Source organism: Fukomys damarensis, unplaced genomic scaffold, assembly GCF_012274545.1.
Source record: "Fukomys damarensis isolate Sample0158 unplaced genomic scaffold, DMR_v1.0_HiC HiC_scaffold_17, whole genome shotgun sequence".
NCBI lineage: Eukaryota > Metazoa > Chordata > Mammalia > Rodentia > Bathyergidae > Fukomys > Fukomys damarensis.
In genome coordinates this window covers 24,130,753-24,141,066 of record NW_022900929.1, presented here as the reverse complement: position 1 = coordinate 24,141,066, position 10,314 = coordinate 24,130,753, and the positions used below count along the sequence as shown (strand labels likewise).

The window sequence follows — 10,314 nt, the reverse complement described above, 5'->3', positions numbered from 1 at the left end:
ACAGCTGCGAACGTGGCCTGGGGATTCCGAGGGTCCTAACTCTCGCCTGTAATCAGGGCAGCGCCACCTCCCTGCGCCTGCCCTGGACCAGTTCCTCCGTGCTCTGTAAGTACCCTCATTCAGTATGTTGCGGTGAAACGTATTTCTTACCGAGGAAGGGCTTTTCCTCGCGCCAGTCAACGAATCCTTGAAGATATCAAGACAGAGCTCGTCTCAAAAACACTTGCTGTGCCATCGAGGCTAATTAAATCTGAAAAGAGCACCAAGGAAATTGCAAAGCAAGGTACAGCCTTTTGTTGCTGAGTTTGGAAGAGTTTATCCTTGGGCTTCCTGTGGATTTGTTGAGTAGTTGCCTAGCTATCTTGGGAATTCTCTAGGAAGTTTTCAAATAAACAAAATGCTCAACACCCTTAGGGGTTCTATTTGGGGATAAGTGTTTTTAACACATGGTCCCAGCAGGAATTCAGCATCTCTGCGGGAGTTTATTACACATTTTACGTTATTTTTATTTTTTGGTACCCAGGATAAAACTCAGGACCTGATGCTTGCCCGGCAGGCGCTGTGCCACTGAGCGATATCCCCAGCTGTCTTTATTTATTTTCTTTGAGACAGGGTCTCACTATATCGTTCAGGCTGGTCTCGAACTGGAGGCAATCCTCCTGTCTCAGCCTCCTGAGTGCTGGGATTACAGGCTTGTGCCAACTACACCTGTCTACATCTTACTTTTTTTCAGTACGGGGATCAAATGCTACATTTTACTTTATTTGTTTGTTTGTTTGTTTGTTTGGTACTGGGGAATCAAACTCGGGTCCTTGTGCTTGCGAGGTGGCAGGTCGTGGCACCACTGAGCTAAATCTGCGGTCCTACATTTTACTTTAAATGGACAAGTATGCTTGTTGATTAACTCAAACATATTCTTGTTCCACATAGTAAAGAAAATATGTGCAGGAAAAGGAAGACCTTAGTGTGCAGTTAAAGGCAGACCTGGCTGGGATTTAGCTTTTCTGCTGCCTTATGTGGACCTTGTAAATTAATTCATCTCTTTACGCTGCAGTTGAGGTTCCTGGAAGAATCTGAGAAATCCGCTGGAGGGGAGAGGGGAGCCTCTAAAGTGATGGTTTGGTAAGGCCACACTGGAGACTGGGTATTCAGAGGCTACTAGAGAATGGAGACTTTTAGTTTAGTGAAAGAAGATGAGAGGAAAAAAAAAAAAAAAAAAAGATCTAGGTGGGACCCTTAAGATCAGGGAGCTTCCCAACTTGTCTCCTGCTGGCTCAATGGAGAAAATAGATTCAGGCCAAGTAGGTCTCCAGGGAGACAGGAGTTTGTTGAGTGAGAAAAGAGAGCGGGAAGGAAAGGAGGGTATTTTAATTATTCTTGTGCTATAAAGTATAACCCCATGGCTCTAGAGGCTTAAAAGGACCATCTTATTTCTTCTTAGGGTTCTGGGAGTTGATTGGATTGAGTAGTGGTTTTCTCGGGGGCCTCTCATGCTGCTGTGGCTAGAGCGAGGGTCACCTCCAAGTCCTCTTCAGTGTGTGTCTGGTGACCCCTGCTGGGTTGTCGCTGAGACCTGAGCTGGGGCTGTTTACCAGAAGGTCCAAGCGCAGCCTCTTCCTGTGGCCTAGGTCTCACAGTATGGTGGCCGGAGTCAAAGAGCAAGCGTCCACAGCAGGCCACGGAAAAATGGTGTCACATTTATATACAAAGCATTGCTTCCAGCAGCCACAGACCCTCTGGGATTCGAGAGGAGGGCATGCAGACCCAGTGTTAACACGGCACTGAAGAAGAGCACAGGGGATGGGAGGTCTCCTTGCAGCCATCTTGGGAAATTCCACTTGCCAAGGAGGACAGGTACACAGAGAATACCGGAGTTAAAAATTTCAGAAATCTAGACATTCAGGAAGGACGAGGGCCATTCCTGTGGGAGGCTTTAGTGGAACAGAAAGGTCATCAGTTGAAGACATGGAATTTCATGGTCATCCACATGGACACTCATGTCTCAGGAAAACGCAGAGGTGTGGCCGGGTGTGGTGGTGCACGTCTGTCATACCAGCACGTAGGAGGCTGAGGCAGGAGGATCGCTGTGAGTTGGAGACCAGCCTGGGCTACATAGTGAGTTCCAGGTCGGTCTGAACTACATGGCAAGACCCTGTCTCAAAAAAACTTGAAAAGGGAGAGAGGTGTGGTGATGGTAGAGAAGGTGAAACACATGGGCTGGGGATTTAGCTCAGCGGTTCAGTGGCCTGACCCAAGCTCAATCCCAGGTACCAAAAAAAAAAAAGAGAGAGAGAGAAGGTGAAACACTATTTTCAAAGCTTTTGCCTTTTTTTTGTGGGGTGCTGAAAAAATGAACCTCTATGGAAATGATTTCCCTTGTATTTAGAAAGAGATGACAGGCCTATTATTTGCTAGAAGCTAATAGCTAACCATCTTAGTCACTTTCCCATGGCTGAGACACAACACCCAGCACTTGCAACGTAGAGGAGGAGAGGTTCATTTTGGCTCAGTTTCAGAAGTTCCAGACCATGGTCACTGGTGCCGAGGCAGAAACAGCACAGTGGGAGGCCCTGGATGGAGGAAAGCTGCTTGACCCACGGTAACCAGGAAAGAAAGAACCCGGAAGAAGAATCCACCCTTCCAGATCACACATCCCGTGACCACCTCCAACCAGGTCCTGCCTCCTAACAGCAGTTTAGCTCTGAACTTGCTAAGGGATGAATCCAGTGATGAGTATGGCACCCCCATAGTCCAGTCATCTTCCAAAAGCCCCACCTCTGAGCGCATGAGAGTTTTGGGGGACAATCTAAATCTAAACTATAACCTTCTTTTTTGAGACAGAGCCTCACTGTATAGTCCAGGCTGGCTTCGAACTTATGGCAACCCTCCTGCCTCAGCCTCCCAAGTGCTGGGATTACAGGCGTGCGCCACCACACCCAGATGCTAACTATTTTGAGTGCCCACTCATTCCAAATATACTTACTGGGTACTTCCTTCATGCTTAGGGTTGGTTCTAGAGGCAGATATAGTAATTAACAAAAATAGACAAAGAGCTCTGCCCTTGTGGGGTTTAAACTGTCATGAGAGAGACAAACATAACTAGGATAAATAAGCATAATACAGGAGCAGAAGATGTAGCTCAGTGGATTAGCATACACCAGGCTCTGGGTTTGATTTCTAGCATCACCAGAAAGAAAAGTATTACATATGTCAGGTTAGATTGTGGTAAAATTCTACTTTTGTCTGTGTATTAACTCATGATTCAGGGTTTATGAGTGTGAATCTAAGAGTCAGACAGCTGGAGTCTGAATCCTAGTTCGATAACTTACTAGCTCTGTGTATGTGTGTGTGTGTGTGTGTGCGTGTGTGTGTGTGTGTGTGTGTGTGTGTGTTTTCTCTGAGCTTTAAATAATATATTGATAAGAGAATCCATCATTCCTTGAATGTGAAAATAACATGTCCACCCTCTCTCAAAAGATGTTCATTTTAGAGTCTTCCTGAGAGTCCTGGAAAACCTCGGTTTTCAGACTGCTGTAGAAACTTCCTGGCCAACTACTGCCACCCCTGAGGTATTCTGCTCTATTTCTGCTATATTCTTTTCCAAAATGTTGGCAGAAAATGCAGAGCACCAGATTCTAATGCAGGTAAGCAAGTCTGAAGCCACTGGAGAAGTGTGACTGTTGATGATGACATGTCAACCTCACTGGAATAAGAAATGCCCTGCAGAGTAGTAGAGTACACTTTTGCGTGTATCTGGGTGGGTCATGAAGATGTGGCTTTGGTTCTGCGTATATGGCCCTCTTCATCGGGCATTGTTTTCTTGCTCAGCTTCCTGGCCTCCAGGAGCTCAGTACCTCTTCTCTGCCATATCTTTCCTCCATGATGTTTTTGCCTTGGAATCAGCAGACCACGGACTGACTCCTCTGGAGTCATGAGCTTTAAAAAGACCTCTCTCCTCTTTAAGTTGGAATATTGGGTATTTTGTCCTGCAGTGGCAAAGCTGATTCATATGAGAAGGTTTAGAAACCTTTTGGATGTCTAGGTATGGCATGGGGAGCCGATCCAAAATTGATCTTTATCTTTGCACGAAAACAGAAACACTGGAGAAAATTTTCAAAGGAAAAGAAGAAAAGCAAAAATGCATGAATTTGGCAGAAAGAAACATACACGTTCAGGTGTTGACAAGAGACCTTAAAACCTGCCCAGAGAATGGAGTGCTATAGCTACGGAGGCCCATGGGCAGGTGACACAGATGTGGACCACAGAAGTTAGGCTGGGAAGATGAGCTGCAGCAGAGACCCCTGCCACCCTCAGAGAAAGGAATGAGGGCCGGGCATGGTGCACACCCCTGTAATCCCAGCACTTGGGAGGCTGATGCAGGAGGATCGCTGTGAGTTCAAGACCAGCCTGGGCTACATAGTGAGTTCCAGGTCAGTCTCAACTACATAGTGAGACCCTGTCTCAAAACAAACAAACAAACAAAAATCAGGAGTGAGGGATCTCTAGGAGCTGGAGGAGATGTTCTTCTCTGGTCTTATTCATTCAAATACTTCTTGAGCATTTATTACAGGGCCAGGCAAGTCAGCAACAGTAGAGAAGAAGTTATACCCAGTCACTGCCCTGGTGTACTTCACAGTCAGTTGAAACAGACACCAAGCGACCAATTACAATGTGTAAGGCACTGTATGTTCATGTGTAAAAAATTACCAGCTTGATGAGATACAACTCATCTACCATAAAGTACCCCCTTTTAAGGTGTAAACTCAGTGATTATACTCTGCGTATAGTCATGCATCTGCCACCACTCTGCTATTCCAGAACACTTTCTTCACCCTGTACCTGCTGGTGTCTGCTCTCCCTTCTCCCCCACCCAAGTGCTTGGCAACCACTAATTTTTCTTTCTTCAGGGGTTTGCCTGTGCTGGGTATTTCACGTATCTGGAATCATAGAATTTGGCCTTTCATGACAGAGTTTGTCCTCTTTTACTCAGCATAACATTTTTCAAGATGCACCCCTATTTGAAGCACGTATCAGCATTTCACCCTGCTTATGGCCAAATAATACTCATTGTAGACACACACATTCTGTTTGTGGCCAGGGATTTAGCTCAGTGCTGCTGCCGCCTGCCTCATAAGCGGGAGGACCCAAGTTCGATCCCCAGTACCAAAACAAAAACAAAAATATTTTTATTTATGGGTTTATCAACTGATGGACAGATTTGACTATAATGCTGTCATGAACGTTTTTGTATAAGTTTTTGGGTGGACAGATGTTTTCATTATTCTTGATATATACCCAGAAGTGGAATTATAGGATCATTTGGTAAAAATCTGTGTTTAACCTATTGATGAACTACCAGATTATTTTTCTAAGGAATGCACCATTTTACATTACCACTATCAATGTATGAGGCATTCATCTGTGTAAAAATTTTAACATTTACTTTCTTGGGTTGGCACCAAGGGACCTCTCGGAACTGTGCCCCCAGCCCCAGGCCATAGCCATTGCTTAGCTCTACAGAAAGCCTCGTGTTTGGAAGGTGACCGGATTATGCGGGTGAGGTAGACCCTGGCAGGAGGAAGCAGGTTGCTGAGTTTGTGATCCAGAAGGGCCTCTCTCCCTCCCTGACCTTCCTTTCTCTCTCTGCTTCCTGGCCACCATGATGTGAAAAGCTTTCCTCCGCTGTGCCCCTCTGCCGTGATGCTTATGTCTTAGAGCTGGCCAATCACACCTGTAATCATGAGCTCCAATCAACCTCTCCTGGAAGTTGTCAGTGTCAGGTATTGTTTCTCCATGATGAGAAAGTGACTAAGACAACCGGCTTTGCCTGTCATTTTAACATTCCTCTTTCTGAGCCGGGTGTGATGCACACTCCTGTAATCTCAGCACTTGGGAGGCTGAGGCAGGAGGATCGCTGTGAGTTGGAGACCCGCCTGAGCTACATAGTGATTTCCAGGTCAGTCTCAACTACATAGTGAGACCCTGTCTCAAAAAACAAACAAAACAAAACAAAACAAAAACCTGCTTGACCTCCATAGCATCTTCTGATTAGTCCCAGGTGCAGGGATTGAGCACGTGTCCTGGATGTCTGACTGACAGGTCACTCCCACTTGTCCAGTCAGCTGGCCGTGCCCTCATCTCTTGCCTCTGTTTCACTACTTCCCAATAACACCATGGGCTGATGACCAAGCCTTTAGCACAGGATCTTTGGGAAGAAATTTAAGATCCAAACCACAGCATGCTTTTTATTAGTGATTCATGAATCAGGTAGCATCTCATCTAAAGATTTAGAAAAGGTACTCAGTTGGGAATGGCTGGACAGTTTGGACAGTTTTGTTTTTTGTTTTTTTTGTACCAGGGATCAAACTCAGGTCCTTGCGCTTGTGAAGCAGGCACCAGAACCACTGAGCTAAATCCCCAGCCCTGGACAATTGGTTTTTATACTTGATCTGAGCCAAAAGGCCAAGAAGTGATAGGACAGTTGGTTTTTATAAAGTAGCTTGGGCAGGAACAAGAAAAGTGCATAGTACAGAAAGTAGATTGGTAAATAGATTACTCTCCTTCTGAGAGTTAAAGCCAAGGGGACTTCTGTATCATGCAGGCCTGTTTTGGAACTTGGCTATCGTCTCTCTCATGATTTTTTTTTTTTTATACCGGGAATCAAACTCAGGACCCTGCACTTGCCAAGCAGGTATGGCGCCACTGAGCTAAATCCCTGGCCCTCTCTCCTGATTCCTTAGGTCAGATAAACAGCTTAGTTTATGTTTCATGCCATGGAAGGTTAGCAGGAGAGATTTTATTCTAGTTTGGTCTGTTGGGGCCTGGTACAGGAACTCAGCCCCAAACAATGACCTTTTATACATTTAATTTAACAGATAAAAAAGGGGTAGTCATATTCTGTTTTCCAGTAGTGGAAAATGTAGATATGAAATGGAAGAACTACTGAAGGCTGCTTTTCCTTCTGAACGCAAAGAGGAAAGCTGGTCAGAGAGAACAAAATCCATCCTTTCAGAGTTAGAAAATGAGAGAGCAAGAGTGAGAGTGAAGGAGAAAGCAAATGAGATAAGGAGAGAGGAGAAACCCGGTGAGCAGGATTTGTGTCACCCATCCTGACCGTAGAAGTGGGTGAGGCTTCCAGGGGAAGAGAGTGCTGAGATGTGAAGAAGTCAGTTTGTGTGAAAACTCCCAGGTGAAAGGAAATGGAAGCGTATGAGGAATTTAAAGAATTTTGATTTGCTGTTTAGCAAAAAACAATATTAAAGAGGAGGGAAAGCAAGCCAGAGAGTGGGAGAAGATTACCAACAAGACATACCTCTGCCAAAAGACTTGTATCAGAACCTATTAAGAACTTCTTGGGCTTCGAGCGCAACTCAGTGGTAGGGACTTTCCATCATGTTCAAGGCCCTGGGCCCATTCCCACCTCTGTAAAAAAGGACTTCTTATAGCAATAAGAAGAGACAACTGATGTTAGGAAATAGATAAAGGACTCAGACAGCACATCACAAAAAAGGAAAGCATGAAAAGGTGCTGAGATTCATCAATAGAGGATATGTAATTTTATTTTATGCTTTTGTTTCTCTTAGGCTGGTTTGTTTTTTGGGGGAAAGCAATTGAAAAAACACAACGAGATCCTTGTATTGAGCCATCAAAATGTCTAAACCAAAAAAACAAAGATAATGTAAGGGAAGTTCTCATAAAACGCAAGTGTGAGTTTATATTGATGGAACTACTTGTTTGGTAGTGGGGTGGTTGGGGTGGTAGCATCGAAGACGAGATCTCTCTTCAAGCAAGCCTGCCACAAGGGGGCTAGCTGGTCAGTGGCCTCCAGCTGCTGTACCTTTGGTCCACCAGTGTTCACCTGAGATTACACCGTCCCCGGTCTGCTGCCAGCCAAACACTACCCACTGAAAGAGCCCTAGATCAGGTCATTCTTGCCTTACAAACAGCTCCAATACTGGTCAGCTTGGATGAGACTGTGGAGCTTTCCCAGTTACACTGTGGCCTGGCTCTTCTTGCTGACTCTTGTGCTCTTTGGTAACAGTGGCTGGCCCTTTGGGAATTGTATTTTGACATCCCCTCCCTTTGGCCAGCATTTCCAACTCAAAAGGGGTGGAGATGTAGCTCAGTGATCAAATGCTTGCTAGCAAGCTCAATTCCTGCCTTTCATCCCTGGCACTGAAAAAAAAAAGACCCCCCCAAATCTAAATTTTAAAGAGAAGCTGCAACTAAATGATTAAGATGCTAATTGCTAAATAATCCTTCTCTAGATTTATAAAACCAGTAAATCTGGTGACCCTCAGATTGTAACATCCATCCTTAAACTAGTCTTGTCACCAAGCAACACTAAGCATGTGAATTGCCGTGAGGCTTAACTTGCACAAAAATAGTGTGTTTGGTGGGCTGGGGATTTAGCTCAGTGGTTCTGTTGCCTGCCTTATAAGCTCAAGGATCAGAGTTCGATCCCCAGTACAAAAAAAAAAAAAAAGAAAAATAGTGTGTTTGGTTAAAGAAAACATAGGAGCTATTGAAGATACTACAAGAGGTCAACATTGACTTCAACATCTGGCCCAGGCTGGGTGGGCCTTGCCCAACCGTGTTCAGCTGTATCTCTTTTCCTTCCCTATTAAAGCTCTTTTCCATATCTTAATTCCTTTGATGGTATGGTTTTTTGAGGTTCTGGGGGGTGGCAATAGATTCCTCCCATCTTCTCAGGGTGCCTGTCTATAAATAAACCTGATTTCTTTCCCACCAACTCTTGCCCCTTGAATATTGGCTTTTGAGTGGTGAGCAGGAGGACTTGGATCTGATGACACTCTTTCCATGACCTCCCCCAGGCATTTCCCCCAGAAAGTGCTTCCACATCAATTTCCATTGTGGCATTTGCACCTTTGAGCACCTGAATTGACAGGGGAAGTGTTTACTAGTAGTATCTCGTGTAGGAATCTGTATGTCCACCAAAAGACATTCACGGAATGGTCATAGTTTTATTCATCATGGCTAAAAATGGACCAACTCTCTATCAACGGCAGAATGGTAAATAAAATTGTAGTTATTCATACAATGGACTATGACACAGTAATAAAAAATTGCTATTACACTAACGTGCAAAAACTGCATAGACATAATGATGAGTGAAAGAAGGCAGGTGATCAGTAGATCTCATTAGCTGAGTAAAGGAATTCAGCAGAAGGGAGTTTTCAAGACAAAAGACAGCCCAGCCTCCTCCCCCTCTCCCTCTCCAAGCACTGTACCACTGAGTTATATTCCCAGCCATTTCTTTCTCTTTAATTCCTTGCTCTTCAAGTAGCAGTGGCTTTCTTACAGAAAGCTGCAAGTGGCAGGAATGGATGTCTCTAGCCCACTGCCAGAGGCCTTGGGGCTGGCCAGCTGCTGTACGCGTAAGCTTGAAAGATGATTCCCAGCTTTGAGACGACACCAGCCCTGGCTGCCACGTGGTTGCGGGACAGGGGAGATGGAGTGTCTGAGCCCTGGGAGTCAGAATCGCACCTAGATTCCTGACCCTCCGGAACTGTTAGAAATTAAATTTATTGCTTGTTTCAAGCCGCAAAGTTTGGGGCAATTTATGACCTAACAATAGATAATTAATGCAAAGACATTGCTTATTATTCAAATAAGGCCCCTGATACCTTATTTCCCCAGATACTTTAAGAGCTGCAACCAAGGAAAGAATCTAACAACATTCAAGAACAGCCCTATTCTTTTTAGAAAGCAAGACTCACTTCTATGTGTTTTCCTTAGTTTGGCCACCAGGAAAAGAACTGGAATGGCTCAACTTTAATAACTGTACAAAGCCCCAGGGCCTGCTTATCTGTGTTCCTATTCCTTGCCTTTCATTTTATTCTGACCTTTTTTTTAAGCCTTGATTTTTTTTTAGTTCATCTTTATGTTCTATATTGTATGACTTATGTTAAACTACTTTAAATTTAGATTACAGAAAAGTGAGGTATTCACGAATCACTTTACATTTTTTTAAAATTTAAAAACAGTTTTGCACTTTTGAGAAGAAAGTTTTGTACAAATTGAACACGAGGTGCTCGAGGAGAGCTGGGGAAGGTCATGTCATGGAAGCACGGCTCTGGAGCTTTGGGCACAGTTATTCTGGATTGGATCAGAAATATCGAGTGATAATGACGAAAAAGAAAAAAGAGATGGCCATTTATTGTCAACCTGGGGCCAAGGGCTTGCTCAGTCACGTACTGTGACCTCACTGTGGTATCTTTGAAATCTACTCATTGCACCAGATCCCAAGGTCCTTCCGCGCCACCCTCCCGCCCCTTTCTTCCAAGCTCCGCC

At 44.6% G+C, this 10,314-nt stretch overlaps 1 protein-coding gene across 1 annotated transcript in view; it reads left to right on the top strand.

Moving 5' to 3' along the window:
* Positions 1-5,550: 5,550 nt before the first annotated feature.
* The window catches only part of Vkorc1l1 (vitamin K epoxide reductase complex subunit 1 like 1), a 68,616-nt gene continuing 63,852 nt past the window's right edge, over positions 5,551-10,314 (top strand). The window contains exon 1 of the mRNA XM_010625074.3: positions 5,551-5,556. Coding sequence (XP_010623376.1) covers positions 5,551-5,556 — 6 coding nt within the window. The remainder of the gene's footprint in view (positions 5,557-10,314) is intronic.